Genomic DNA, 15682 nt, shown 5'->3' with positions numbered 1-15682 from the left:
GAGCCAGACATTAATAGGGAGGAAGCCATTACAAAGATCACAGAAGTAATTCCCAGAATGATTACTAAAGAACAGAACTGGTCCCTTAGAAAAACAATCACGATGGAAGAAGTTGAGGAGGCTGTTAGAAGCATGCCCAATGATAAAGCTCCGGGTTCGGATGGTTTCACCATCAATTTCTACAAAGCATGCTGGAACATCGTCAAGCAAGACATATGGGAGATAGTGGAAGATTCCAGAAGATCCAAAACCATTCTCAAGTCCTTAAACTCTACCTTCATAGCTCTTGTTCCTAAAATGGAGGCTGCCAATACTCCGGAAAAATTCCAGCCTATCGCTCTTTGTAATGTCATCTACAAAATAATTTCAAAGGTCATTGCAAACAGATTGAAAGCTATCCTACCAGGCATCATATCTCCGGAACAGTCTGGCTATGTGGAGGGCAGGCAAATCATGGATAATATCTTGCTTGCGCAAGAGATGATTCACTCTCTACATTCTCAAAAAGAAGCAGGTATGCTCATGCAGCTTGATCTTTCCAAGGCTTATGATAAGGTAAGTTGGTCTTATTTGGAAGCTGTGCTTGTAGCTTTTGGTTTCAGCAATCAGTGGATTAAGTGGATTCTAGCTCTCATCAAATCACCTAAATACTCCATCCTAGTGAATGGGGTTCCCTCAACTCCCTTCCAACCCACCAGAGGCATTAGGCAAGGCGATCCCCTCTCCCCCTTTTTGTTTATCATTCTCATGGAGGGACTTGGCAGACTAATAACAAGGAACAAAGAAGAAGGCAACATCAGAGGCCTTCAACCCATCAGAGAATGTCAAGCCACAACCCATCAACAGTTCGTGGACGACACTATGTTACACAGTCTCCCTATTGTCAAAGAAGCCCTAGCCTACAGGAATATTCTTAATTTGTTCAGCCAAGCCTCAGGCATGGAGATCAACTTATCCAAATCTACTCTATTCTTCTTCAATACACACCCTTCCATTCAATCTCACCTTTCCCGTCTCCTGGGGTTCAAAATTGGATCTCTTCCCTCCAGATACCTTGGTGCCCCCCTCACTTTGAAACCTTGGCAAAAAGGACACTGGGAGAAAATTCTAGCCAGTTTGGAAAGGAAAAGTAAACACTGGACTCACCGAGCTTTGAACTTTGCAGGCAGACTAATTCTCACAAAGGTGGTTTTGCAGGCTATTCCTCATTATTTGCTCTCTATCCTCCCAGCACCAAAAGGGGTCATAAACCAAATTCGTGCCATTCAGCGCTCCTTTCTGTGGAGTGGAAGCAGCGAGAAGAAAAAATGGTCTCTAGTTGCTTGGGAGAAGCTCTGCAGACCAAAAACCAAGTGGGGTCTAAATTTAGTTGATCCAGCAACAGTCAATAACATCTGTGGAGCTAAGATTTGGTGGAAATGGATCTTAGACACGAGTCTTCCCTCGGCTACTCACTGGAAAGAGAAGTACATGCCAAACAACAACAATCTAGACATAATCAGGATGCAGATTACCCGCAACGGCTCACCAATCTGGAACCACGCTCAGGCCCATAGAAGCATAGTCCAGGACCACAGCTTCTGGGAGATAAGAAATGGCAACAACGCTCTCTTCTGGGAAGACGCCTGGAAACAGCTTCCCAAGTTGGAATCCCCCCATCTCCTTCCCCTGAAACAAAGTCAGCAAGCGGCAGGCAATTTCACTGTAAGTCAGTACTGGTCCACCAACAATGATGACCAAGATTGGAGGCAGTGGACAGCTTTTGATTTAAACAACAATGAACTCACTCAGGAAACAATACAAGGCTTGAATCAACTAATTTCGAAAAGGAAAATTCGAACTGCAGCCGAAAATGACAAGCTCAGATGGGGGCCTAGAGGAAACGGGAACTTTTCTCTGAAAGAGGCTCGGAGTATCATAGATGAGGAAGGACAACCGAACATTCTACCTTGGGCAACTAAGGTGTGGGACAGTTTTCTATGGCCGAAGATCAGAACTTTTTTATGGTTATTAATGCAGAAGAGGACTCTCACCTGGGAAAACCTTATGAAGAAAGGCTTCAGGGGACCCTCCAGATGCCCTATGTGTACTAAGGAGGAGGAAACCTTGAACCACCTTCTTAACTCTTGTGAATGGGCTTCCCAGCTCTAGGACTGGATGGAAAGCATTCTTGGAGCCTCGGACCGGAACAGGGATTCAATTCAGGAAACCATCTCCAACTGGAGAAGCAAGTTCTCAAAAGTGAATAGAGTGGAAAGCATCTGGAAATCTGCCCCCGGCTTTATAGTTTGGACCATATGGAAAGAACGTAACCGTAGAATCTTCAAAGAAGAAACCAGAAGCCTAGAATTTGCAAAGGAATCCATCTCAACAAATATCAAACAGCTCATACAGGCCAAGTGCAAAGCTGAAGCTGAGGAAAAACCAACTATTCAGGAGTCACGAATCTTAAAGGCGTTTCAATTGGAAGCTGTGAGCAATCAATCAACAGGGGGAAGTTCTCCCCAACCCGCATCAATTCCTTCAATCTGGCAACGACCTCCTGAGGGCAGCCTGAAAATGAACTTTGATGGTGCCTCTAGGGGTAACCCTGGTACAGCAGGCATTGGGGGAGTTGTCTGAAATCAAGCAGGGGAAATCATTCACATTTTCTGCAGAGCTTTAGGTGAAGCCACTAATAATGAGGCTGAGTTCGCTGCGCTTGAGAAGGGCTTAAAAATCCTAAAAAGTCTCGGAAGGGGAAATTTAATAGTCGAAGGAGACTCTCTTCTGGCTATCATGGCGGCTAAACGCCTACAGACAGGCACGACCATAAGCAAAGCGACCAAGCATTGGAGGCTTGCCAAAGCCACGGAAAACATAGCTGAGCTCGTTTTGGGGATGAAAGGTCTAATCTTTCAAACAATCAGAAGAAAGGCGAATGGTCTTGCTGACCATCTAGAAAACTGCGGAGCAGACAACCCCAACATTGCCATGGACAGGTGCTGGCGGGAGTTTGACGACCCAATCATAAAGGAAGCATGCATACAACTGGCAGCGAAGGATCTAGTCCAGGCCACCCACCCTTAATCGAGGACGGCACCTGGCCACAGTCTCGGAATCACGAGGAGATCGGCAAGGATTATCAACCCAAAACCCTCAATGGGTTGATTGGACATAGGGGGAGGTGGAGCTCCTGGAGGCAGCGGCTCTTGCAGACAGGCGATCATATGGAATTAAGCGACGAGATCCATTACATCAGACACCGTCCTTTCAGCACGCATGGACAGGATCCGTATGGAGAGGTTTCATTACCATTAATGGCAATTCTGAGTGGAAGGAGGCGGAACAAGGCCCGAAGGAACAGCATCAAGCATGCCAGCATACGGGGCATATCTCCCTTCACGCGCCACCATCCCCTGAGAAGGCTTTCACCATACACTTGGCGCCCGGCTCGTCAGCCTGGTAGTTACATCATGAGCTCCAATTCTTCCAGTGACAGGCTCGCTTGTGCGATTCTTCAGCTTACCCGTCAGCAAGGTACCACCACCATTAGAGGCATTTACTCCAATCTCCTGAGGAAACATCATTGCTTTCATTATAAAAACATGGGCAATTGCTCAGTTCTCCTCAATGTTCTTAGAGTTCGTGTTGAGCGCGGGTCCGCTTACAAGTCTGGTTTAATTAGGGCAAGTCACAAGAGGTTTACCATGGAAGCGGGAGGTAGTCGCTGCGCGGCAGCTAATAGGGAACTTCAGGCTGCCAGAAGTGGCTACGAAACCAGGACCGCGACCAGAATTAAATGCAAAATTGCAGAATTAGAGGCTCAGGCGAAGCTTGAGGAGGGTGGTCACTCGGATATGGAACTTGCTGCTGAGGTCAACTGGTTAACAGACCCCGGTACTCCCACGAAGAGGGCCACTCAATTTGTGCGAACCCAGGCGGAGAGCTGGCGCACGAAAACCTTAATTGCAAAGGCGCTGGAATACGTCACTGAGGTTAATCTCACTACTCAGGTTAATCTCACTACAGAACAGATGGCCAAGATCACAGACTACAATAGCTCCCTGGACAGCAAAATCACCTCGGTGAATGAAGCGATCAAAACCCACAACCGTATGCTTATGCTGCTCATCCAGCTTCTCAAGAACTCCATCAATACTGCTCCTGCGGCTCAGCCAGCCACTTCTAGTGCGAACCATGCTGCTCAGCCAGCCACTTCGGCAGCGTTTCAGCCTGCTTCCCTGGAAGAAATGCAGGCGAAGGTCGACAGCCACGTCAGGGACATCGGCTTGGACACCATCGCCCAGATGGGGAATTACCACTTCTAAGGCCATTATGTTGGCTCTCTTACCGACTCAGGTTCTTGCTGCTCTGTTATCTTTTCACTCTGTTATCTCGGCTTTAGTGTTTGTCTGTTGTTCTATTGTTACTTCTCCTGTCTACTTATGGTAGTTCCTGAGGTTTAGTAATGTTTTGCTCTGTCCCTCGCCACCCTGCGTGGTGTGCTACGTTTTGGTTTACTTGTATCACTTCCTCTGAGCAGGCGATAAGCCTAGGAATATTGTATATCCCTGCTCACACTGCTTCGGCAGTTTTTTGTATTATACTTGTCATACAATATAATCTACTCACTTACACACAAAAAAAGAATGTAGTAGAAGATTCTCGGATGAATAGAACTATTTTGAAAGCACTGAACAACTCCTTCATCGCCCTGATCCCTAAACAAGAGGTAGTCCAAACTGCTGACAGGTTTAGACCGATAGCTTTATGCAATGTGGTTTACAAGATAATATCAAAAGTGGTGGCCAATAGACTCAAACCTCTCCTTCCTACCCTTGTTTCTGTGGAACAATCTGGGTATGTGGAAGGAAGGAAAATTCTCAATAATATCATTCAAGCACATGAGGTGGTACACTCTCTGACTACCAACAGAAAGGTTGGTATGATCATGCAATTGGACATAGCCAAGGCCTATGATAAATTGAATTGGACTTATATCAGGAAAATTCTTATTGCTTTTGGGTTTGATCACAACTGGGTTAGATGGGTCTTGGCCCTGGTTACTTCCTCCAACTTCTCAATTCTGGTCAATGGCTCTCCTTTTGAGACTTTTATTACTTCTAGAGGCCTCAGACAGGGGGGACCCACTCTCTCCCTTTCTCTTCATCCTCATGATGGAAGGACTGGGTCGGTTTCTCAAGCATGCAAAAGAAGTTGGTAAGATCAAAGGTCTCCAACTTTCTGACAGGGGACAGGCTTGGACTCATCAATAGTTTGTTGATGACACCATGTTGTAGGGAATCCCCACAGTCAAAGAAGCTCTTACGTATAAACAAATCCTAAATGACTTTGCCAAGGCATCAGGTATGGAAGTTAATCTCTCCAAATCTAAGATTTTTTTCTTCAATACTAATATTGCTATTCAGAGGAACATTGCTAAAATTCTGGGCTTTCAAAGGGAATCTCTCCCCTTAATATATTTGGGGGTTCCTCTAACTGCTAAGCCATTACACAAGAGCATCTGGGAGCCAGTGATTAATAAATTGCAAGATAAAATCAGGAAATGGACTATGAGGTCCTTAAACTTGGCTGGTAGGTTGGTGCTCACAAAGGCTGTTCTTCAATCAATCCCAGTTTTCATGCTATCTACTCTCCCTGCTCCTAAAGGAGTCTTGCATCTATTCAGAACCATACAGAGAGACTTTCTCTGGGGCAAGGGGGAAGAAAAGAAGAAATGGGCCTTGGTAGCCTGGGAAAAAATCTGCAAACCTAAAAACCATGGGGGTCTTGGTTTGGATGATCCCGACATTCTAAGCAAGGCTTTAGAGGCTAAATTATGGTGGCGCTGGGTAAAATAAACAAAGTCTGAGTGGGCTATAATTTGGAAAGAAAAATATGCCAGCTCATGGCAAAGTAATGACCATATACGGATGGATGGAAATATTAAGGGATCACACATTTGGAACAAGGCCTGGGAAAACAGAGGCCTAGTCCAAGATAACAGCTTCTGGGAAATTAGAGAGGGAGACTTAGCTCTATTCTGGGAGGAAAGATGGCAACAAGAACCTATTCTGTTAAAAGAGGAATTGAAGGACCTCAAGGCAGAGGCAGATACTAAAGGACTATCCAAAGTAAAGGATTTTTGGGATCAAACCAACAGTATAGGAAAATGGAGAACATGGAGGAACTTTGATTTCAGGGACGACAACCCCTTAAAAGCTAAAGCTAAAATTCTAATGCAAGAGTTAGATCGAAGGAAAATTTTAGTGTCAGGAGGGAATGACCAGCTGATATGGGGCAACAACAATGAGGGTACCTTCAATCTTAAGGAAGCAAAATTCATTCTCCTTGGATTGGACTCCCAGGCTCCATACAGAGCTTGGAAAAGACTATGAAGGCATCAAGGTTGGATGAAAATTAAACTCTTCATGTGGCTGGTCCAGCATAGGAAGATTTTAACTTGGGATAACATTCGGAAGAGGGGTGTTCTGGGGCCTTCTAGATGCCAACTCTATGAAGCACAAGAGGAAACAATGGAGCACCTTCTCAACAATTGCACCTTTACCTCCAGGTTGTGGGATTCTTTTTCCACCATTTTCCAACAGTCATATAGGGACAAAGGGAGTATCATCAACACCCTAAACAAGTGGAGAAGCAACTTTTCGAATAATGAAGTTCTTGGCTCAGCTTGGGCTCTAACGCCAAGCTTCATTATTTGGAATATTTGGAAAGAAAGGAACAACAAAATCTTCAAGAATGTAAAAAAACCATCCCTTTACCTTTTGGAACAGATCGTAAAACAACTTAAGGAGACGGTGGGGAGTATAGTCTAAAATCTCCCTAAGAATCCACCTTCAGCACCAAAATTGAGGATTCTCTGTCAGCTAGGGTTGCAGGGACTCATTCCTCAGGGCCTGGATAGGAAGATTCTCAATCGGGACTCTGAGCTTGATTTTTGGCACCCTCACCCAAGGGCTTTTTGAAATTCAATGTTGATGGTGCCTCAAAGGGCAACCCGGGTACTGCGGGTCATGGTGGGGTTTTAAGAGATGAAAGAGGAAATATATTTTTCATCTTCTATGGACACTTAGGGAGAGCCACCAACAATATGGCGGAAGTTATGGCTATGGAGCAATGATTAGAATTCCTGATTCAGGATAATCGACACAATGTGATTGTTGAAGCAGATTCTGAGTTAATCATTAACTCGGTCAAGAGAATTAGCTGGGGTACGGAGCCAGAAAACGCCTCAAGAAACTGGAGGCTAACCCAGGTCTTTCAACAGATCCACAGTCACTTTTTGTGCCTCTGAACAATCAATTTTAAACATGTGCAAAGAACAGCCAATAAATTGGCAGATCTTCTAGCCAATCAAGGAGTGAACTGCACAGAAAATAGGGTTGCAATGAAATGGCAAGAGCTACCTCAGAATAGACTAAAGGCGAAGTGCCACGACCAGGCTGAGGAAGACAGGATGGTGTTTCGGAACAAGTCCATGGAGGGAAGTACAGATGACTCAGAAGCGTTATGATCAGCGGAGTGTTCACAATCGAGTATCTAGCAGGTGACGTGCATCGACAGGCCTCTACAGCCTGGGGCAATACTCTCAAAAAGGCTAACAGTGGTTGTAGCCCGAGAGTTCTAATTTTTTGGGTGTCAGGCAGGATGGTGAAAGCTTCTTCTCACAATGGTATATGTAGAGCAGATATGGCGAGAGATCAAAATCTTGGAACCCTCAGCATCCTCGAAAACCTGGGTTTTTCGTCTTTGATCGTAATACCACGGCCAGGGTGGTTTTTGGGTGATCGCAAGCCTCGCAAGCGGGAAGCAGTTTTTCCATTTTGGGAGTGATTCCATTCAATGAGCCCCATGTGGCAGTGGGGTTGGATGAATAACCGCCCTAATCGCACGCTATTGTTCGGCGATGTTGATCGGTGCGATATGACCCTCAACCGTAGGATCTTGCGAGGAGGATCTACGGTTCGTATGGATCGAGCAAGTTGGTGGGTCCACAGGGGTAAATGTCGGGAGTCTAAGCACAGCGAAATTGTCCACAGCCGTAGGATCGGGCAAGACAGTTCGACGGTCAAGATCAAAGATGTTGGTTAGGAAACTGGCGGGAGATGTCAGGGTTTAGTACTCCAGGCGGGAAGCAAAATGTTCTTAGAGGGATGCACCTTTTTTTCCCACATTTCAAAGACATACGGGTTGTGAGTTTGCGGACATGAAATATTTTGGAATGGCACATTTGTTCCGCTTCGGGTACAACTCTATTTTGGATTTATTTGGTGCGTTCTAAGGTTTGGGTGTAAGTTTCGAGGCATATGCCTCGGCCTGTTAATAGTTATTGTTGAGTTTTATCCTTGGTCTATATCTTACCAAGGAGTGTTGTATCTTATGTATTTTATTTACTGATTAATGAAAAAGAAGGTCCAACTCTTGCTTTAGCAAAAAAAAAAAAGTAATTGGATTAAATGGAGGGGAGGAGCAAGTTCATACCTGGAAATTCGAGTCCCACATAATTAATATATCAATTTCACTCGTGGAGAAGAAGAAAAATGAAAGTTTCCTTTGCACCTCTGTACTCCACACAATGGAATCTAAGATGTGGAGGATTCTTTCATTGTGAAAAGTGTGGGGTTGCAGCAAACATTTTCATTGTGTAAAGTGCAGAGGTGGGGAGTGTTGAGTCTTGAAAATGTCATTCATTTCCATTACACTTTCACTATTATGTCCATTATATCACCTCCATTTCACCTCCATTTCACTACTATGTCACCACATTCATCCCACTTTCAATATCATTGGGCCACATTTGTGTTTTTCCAATCTTTATTAATTCTAAGCCTTTTAAGTGAATTTGTGGTTAAAAATTAGAAAATAATGTGCATATGCTTATACCTAACAAATGGGTTGATATTGTTGACATGTGTAGGTTGAAAGGAGGCTTCTAGAAGACCCTTATGTGGCACTCTAAGGCCAAATTCGAATTTGAGTGAAAAGAATCATGGGATCATGAGGATATGTGTCACATCTCCTAATTGTATTGTAACTCTAAGAAGACATGTGTCTTATCAGTTCCTATTTTGATTAGGACTCTAGAGGTAGAGGGAGAAATTCATGGACTCTCATTAATGAGATGGCTTCTCATCTTTTTGTATAAATTGGAGATCTCTCTCCTTCATTTGTTAGCTTAGAGCTTAGAGCTTGTTAGTCTTTTAGCTTGTGAGTTCTTTAGCTTGGAGTTTGTAGTTCTTCCTTGATGGCTTTTGAAAGCTTTGGAGAACTTTGTTGCACTTTGTGATTTTGAAGAATTTGAATAAAGCTTTGATGTTCTCAGCATGGAAGGAGATGTGAAGTAGATGTCATGGGGCAAGGTAGAGTAGATTTCATTTTGTAAATTTTGCTTTGATTTCATTATGTCATTTGATTGCTTTCAAGTTTGATAAATTAGATTTTTCATTCATGCAAGTGTGTTCAACCGGTTGATTGTAGATTAGTAATGCACATAGCTTTTTAATGACTAATGACATGATGGAATCATCTTGTCCTTCTACTGATTTATTTTCTGAGTTCTAATTCCAGCATTGTTATTTCTTTTAGTTTTTTTTTGCTCATTTACTTTCATGCAAATTTAGATATCATATTACTCCATTTGTTTATGATTACCTTCCTATAGCCAAGCGACTCAAATAGTGAGAAATCAGAATATTATTTGATGTAGTATGATTTAGTTTCATTTCATGCAATTTAGATATCATATTACTCCATTAGTTTATGATTACCTTTCTATAGCCAAGCGACTCAAATAGTGAGGAATCAGAATATTATTTGATGTAATATGATTTAGTTTACTTTTCTGCAAGTTAGTGATTAGATTACTCATGTCATTTTCGGTTACCTCCTATAGCCAGAGCGAGTCGAATGGTGAGGGATTGAAGTATGAATGCGTAGTTTGATCTTAGTTTCATTTTATGCAATTTAGATATCAGATTACTCAATTTGTTTATGATTGCCTCCTATAGCCAGAGCGAGTTGAAAGGTGAGGGGTCAGAATATGGGTTGATGTAATATGATTTAGTTTACTTTGCTTACAGTTTTTGAATTGCTTTAAGTTCAGTTTTCTTTTTATACAGCAGCAAGGATACTGGGTGTCATAGTCACTAGCTCATTGTTTGGTTGTTGCATTCTATTTTGATTGAAGTAGCTCCATATTTACACTTTTGTTTAAGTACTAATTCCATCAATAACATGTTTTAAGATCTTTTGAAGTGCTAAGTTTTGGAAGTTATCATTAGGGACATAGGCCTTGTCTCGAAATCTCTATCCATACTTGTCCTTTAAAAGTATTCTTAAGACCTTAGAATAGGATTTCCAGTTGCATTAGACACTTTAGGAAACCAACAAGAACAAAACCCCCAAAACAACATAAACTATAAAACAACGAAGTAAGAAAAAGGTTAACTAAGCACATATGGTGCACCACACTTCATCAGTTTATGATACCCGGATTGATAATTTATGTAGAGCAATTTAAGACATTAAATTGACAAGACAGGGAGGAAGCTTTCATTGTGAGGTGTGTAGAAGAGGGGAAAGAGATTTCATTGTGCTTAAGATTAAAACATTTAGTTCAATAATCAAAATAATAAAAGTTGTTGTACATTATGTAATTTCATTGGATTTTTTATTGATTAGTACAATAACTTGTAGTGAAGGACACTAATTATGATGTAGAGGACTCCACACCGAGTATTAAAGAATTAATTAAAGCTTAGTCATACTATTAACATCTAAAATTTATATTAAGCAATTGGATTAAATGGAAGTGAGACAAACACAAGGCAATATTATATAACAATTAAGTGCATATACAAAAATTTTAAGTCCCACAAAATTAATCTATCAATTTCACTCTAAGGTATGGAAGAAGCTTTCATTGTGCAAAGTGCGGACCTACCATAGTGCGAAGGTGCGAAAGAGAAAAAAGGAAAACAAAAACACAACTTTTACCATACATCAACTCCTCTGAGCATGCAACACACCACTTAGCATTGTAACAAACTCTCCTTCAAAGAAACAATCAATGTCTTAAAACAATCCGAGCAAGCGACACACCGCTTAGCCTTGCAACAAACTCTCCTTCAAAGGAACAATCAATGTGTTAAATACGTGAGCTCTTTCATACAAGGTCATGGCTTACCCCATGTTCCAGGCTATAGCAAATCTACACTTTGCAGCACACAAATCCTTGGCTAAAAGAATATAGCATTGATAGCTAACACATTTTCAACTCACAAGCTAGCACACCTCTCCATACCCATGATGGTCTCCAAGTCTCACACACAAGTGGAACGGTCTCCCAAAATTCTCAGCCAAAAAAAAGAACTCAGTTGGCACGATCCCCACAAGTTTCTCAACGCAATACTGAATGTTCCAACAGTGTACACACATGTTTGATGGCACAATTGGATTACACAGCTCCTTACTCAATAATCATCCACTTAGATGCCCCAGAAAATAACTCCATGTGGTACTCAATTGGCACAACGTGAACCATGCAGCTCCTACGTCACTCGTAGCTCACTTGAACATCTCTACAAACCAACGAACAATGATCAATTTCACATTGTTTAGGCTCTCAAACATTTACACTTCCATTGGACATCCACACAGCTATAGGTTCCACAACAGCTCACGCTCCATACTCACATAAGATTCCATGGCATTGATAGGAACAAGCTCCATAGTTGTTTACTCTCCATGCTAAACATTCCACAACTTCAACATGCAAAGTCTCCTTCAAACTCCATGCAAGCTCACGGCCATGTTCTTGGATAATCTCAATCAGATCCTCCACATGTAATAACTACTCTCTAGTTCATGGTGCTACTCGCTAACTTGTGATTATCAAGATAATGGAGTTGTGAGAGATCAATGGGGGCCCACCCCATCATCGCTTCTTTGGCAGCAATTGCTTTTCATTTAGGCGAAATACACAACATGAGTATAGTGGTCCACTGTTCCCCTTTTACACCAATCGAACCTTCGCTCAGTTCGCAACTGTCACTTTTGTATGGGTTCAACAATCCAATGCTCATTGTCTCTTGTGATTAAAATTAAACAGTGCACCTCACTCTTGGTAGGTGGCTTTGATACTAACCCAAAATGTAATGGAAGGAAAAGTAATTGAAAAATAGATCTGCAGCTCTCAGGGGACACAAAGTTGAATGTGAAGGCAACTGCCTGCACTCACACGTTGCATTCATCTGAGCATAAAACACTTAAATATATTTTGTTGCAAAGTGATTGAGTTTGAATCTCTTCAAGAATAGGATATGAAATTTTAACAATCTTAACAAAACACAACAAAATGCTAATAATAAAAATCTAGTTTTTTTTCCATTATTCTAATAAAAAATGACCCTAGAAATTTCTTTCTCTTTGAAAATTTATCTCAAAATTAATCTAAAATAAGCATAGCTAAAAATAATTGAAACTTTATAATGATTCAAAAACATGAAAATGTATAAATATTAAGCCAAAGAGGAGCGTTTACTTACGCACGGCCTATTTCGTTACAATTGCGTCACGGCTCACAGCTTGTTCCATACAAGTGCTTCACGGCTCACAGCTTGTTTCTTAACAGTTGTTTCACGGTTCATGGCTACTTTCACAGTGTTTTCCTTTAAAACACTTTTCAGCACATTTTGCAGGTTTGAGCTTCGAATGACTTCAAATCATTTTGCAAGATTTTCTTTTACGGTTTCCACAATTTTTTCCAACAGGTTGTCATTGTTCCTGAATATTTCGTGGAAAGAGTAACATAATTAGTGAAGTGTGCAAGTGTGATGCACCAACCAGTTGAAAAGTAACACTAAGATGGCTTGGGAATAGGGGCAAATCTTAACCCATCCAGCTCATGACCAGGGAGTTTTCCGACCTCAGAAAGAGCGTCTCTCAAATCCTAAAGAGTCTGTGGATCGTATCGATCATTGTTTTTCTAGTTGAGCAGGCTTCAGTGTACACTCCACGTTCAGGGCATTGCAAATCAGAAAGCTTGACCTCATAAAAAGAAGGAAGAATGGTATTCTTTGACCTCACCATGAGGTTGAGTTCTTCGAGGCACCAACGAAATTGTGCGTAGCGGGGAGAAAAAATATCAATATTGACATGGGCGAATTGAATGGTGACCTCTATTTGAGGAGTAATCTTGAGTCCCCGCACGAATTCCTGTTCGTCCAGAAAAACTCTAAATCCACAAGAAACAAGGCTATTGTAAAGAGCACTGGAAAAGGTCTCTTTCACATCAGGTCCGCGATGATTTAGAAAAACATCGTAATGGGGACCATAAGGAAAGTCTTCGAACACGCTTTCTATACTAATTTCTGCAACATGGTGTAGAGCGTCTCTCCACTCCTTAATTGTCTCTATATCATATAGATTTTCCTTTTCATAGTTGCACAGGGCTTGAGCGTAGGGTCCATTATTTTCTTTGCCCGTCCACCTGAGCTCACTGGGTTTGGAGTAGTAAAAAACGGGAATAGTGGTAGTCTTCGACTCTGCATTCGATTTAATCATGAGAACAAGCTCATCGAGACAACATTTTTATTGTACAAAATTTGGAGGTAAAATGGCGATGTGGATAGAGGAGGCTAAAATAGCGTTTTCTATTTTCAACGGAATCTTGTTGTGCAAGTCTCACAAGTTTGGGTTGTCCAAAAAAACATGCAACTGAAGGGATTGGAAGAGACGGCAAAGTTTGGTAGCGAAGGTGTTGACATCTCGGCTACAATAATTGTAATTACAAAGATTAATGAATACGTCATAGTGGACATAACAAACTGACACAGAACAAGAGGCAGTGGAAGAGGAACCATAAGAAACTGACGCAGAACAAGAGGCAGTGGATGAGGAAGAATAAGGAACTGACGCAGAACAAGAGGCAGTGGAGGAGGAAGCACAAGGAACTGACGCAGAATAAGGAATTGACGCAGAACAAGAGGCAGTGGATGATGAAGCATAAGGAACTGACGCAGAACAAGAGGTAGTGGAAGAGGAAGCAGAATCATCGTGATGAGGGACTAAGTGCGCCATTGGAGTTCAATGAATACCGAGAAACAATGTTAAGATAATGTGCAACGTAAAGTTTTATGGGTGAAGGATGTGGTTGTTTACAAAACAAAAAATTGGTCTGGTCTCCACTTGACTGCTAACTCTGCTGCATTCCACACAATGCGTCCCTGTTTGCTGCTACGCGTCTAGAAATTGCATTGCAAGAATCGTGTCGCGCTTATTGTTTTTTGCATCGATTTTCGAATTCTTTGCAAGTCTTCGCATAACTATACCAATATGGTGTGCTTTCCGAGGAGAATTCTATGAAGTGTTCTGCCTACCTAGTCAAATCCTTTAAAGACTGGTTTAGAAGTCATGTGGAAAGATTTGCCCTAAAACATGCCACATACTTCACAATTTTGCCGACAATCGGTGAAATCCTCCCGATTTTCTGGCATAGCTTGCCAAATCATTTAAACTTTTGCGCGTGTCGTTAAATCGGCCAATTGTGGCATCAACTCATAGGGCAAGGAGCTCAATCAAACGCCGGCCCGTCTTCCCGCCGAACTGACCAAAAAAAACCTTGTGCAGGTTCCTTGGCACAAATACAAACAGTTTCCAACCAAAAAGACACACCGTCTGAGCGGCAACAAAGGAAGACTAAGAAGATTCTTAACTCTGCTGCATTCTGCAGTCTTCCAGGAACCTTCGATGATAGCTGGTAAATGCTAGGAAGCTTCTTAACTCTGTTTCATTCTGCAGTCTTCGAGGAACCTTCGATGATAGTTGATAAATGCGAGGAAGCTTCTTAACTCTACTGCTTGCCTCCCTACGCATTCGGAACCTTGGATGATAGCTGGAAAATGCTAGGAAGCTTCTTAACTCTGTTGAATGTTGCACAACGCATCGAGTAATGGCTCTCGTATTTATAGAAGTGGTCAACGCTTCTTTTCTAAATTGTAATTTTTTTTCCCTCATAGTCTTAAATTGTTTATTCTCCAAAATGTAGAAATACGCCTCCTAATAGCTCTCGTATTTCTTTTCATCGGAACTGGCCAACGCGTGTTTTATAAATTGCATTTTTTAATGTGACAAGTATTCATCAAATATTTACATTATCGTTAAGGCTATTAATAATAGTTATCTAATACCTATAGATTATCCGGTATCTATTGACATCTGACTTTTAAACTCATGGATATAAAATTTAATTATAATTTAATTATATTTAAAAATAAAATTGTAAATTAATATTAAATTAAAATAATATTTTATTACTTACAAATTAACTAGATTAGAAGGATAGATATGACAACCGCTCATGACGTGGAGCCCCAGGGATGCTTATGGATTTGGCAACAAATAAATTTTATGCTATTGAGCTTTAATTGAGCAGTCGTTGTATATGTCCACCGTTGGATTTTGCCAAGGCCGAAATCTGACGGTGGGCATATATAGCCGCCGCTCAATCTTTCATTGTATGGAGTGCACAGGTGCAGAAGAAGCACAATGAAAGTTTATTCCACAGCTCCACACTTAGCACAACTTTAAGAAATTAAAACATTTAACAGTTTTCGAACTTTATAGTAAATAAAACTACAAATCTTTGATAAGATGTATATATGATATCCAACACTTTTCT

At 41.5% G+C, this 15682-nt stretch overlaps 1 protein-coding gene across 1 annotated transcript; it reads right to left on the bottom strand.

Annotated features, from left to right (window-relative positions):
• Nucleotides 1-12945: 12945 nt before the first annotated feature.
• Nucleotides 12946-13566, bottom strand: LOC149215910 (disease resistance protein Roq1-like). Its single transcript, XM_089389764.1, has one exon. The coding sequence runs from the start codon at nucleotides 13564-13566 to the stop codon at nucleotides 12946-12948; it is 621 nt and encodes a 206-aa protein (XP_089245890.1).
• Nucleotides 13567-15682: the final 2116 nt, after the last annotated feature.

The sequence above is a fragment of the Pinus tabuliformis genome, chromosome 1_1 (assembly GCF_031772625.1).
Source record: "Pinus tabuliformis cultivar Carrire ecotype Pingquan chromosome 1_1, CPIR1, whole genome shotgun sequence".
In the NCBI taxonomy this organism is placed as follows: Eukaryota; Viridiplantae; Streptophyta; class Pinopsida; order Pinales; family Pinaceae; genus Pinus; species Pinus tabuliformis.
Note: the sequence above shows the minus strand (reverse complement) of the source record. Positions and strands in the feature narration are given on the sequence as shown.

What these genes read in the sequence shown, in the direction of transcription:
- LOC149215910 (XM_089389764.1), bottom strand. Translation starts at nt 13,566, where the DNA reads ATGATTAAATCGAATGCAGAGTCGAAGACTACCACTATTCCCGTTTTT.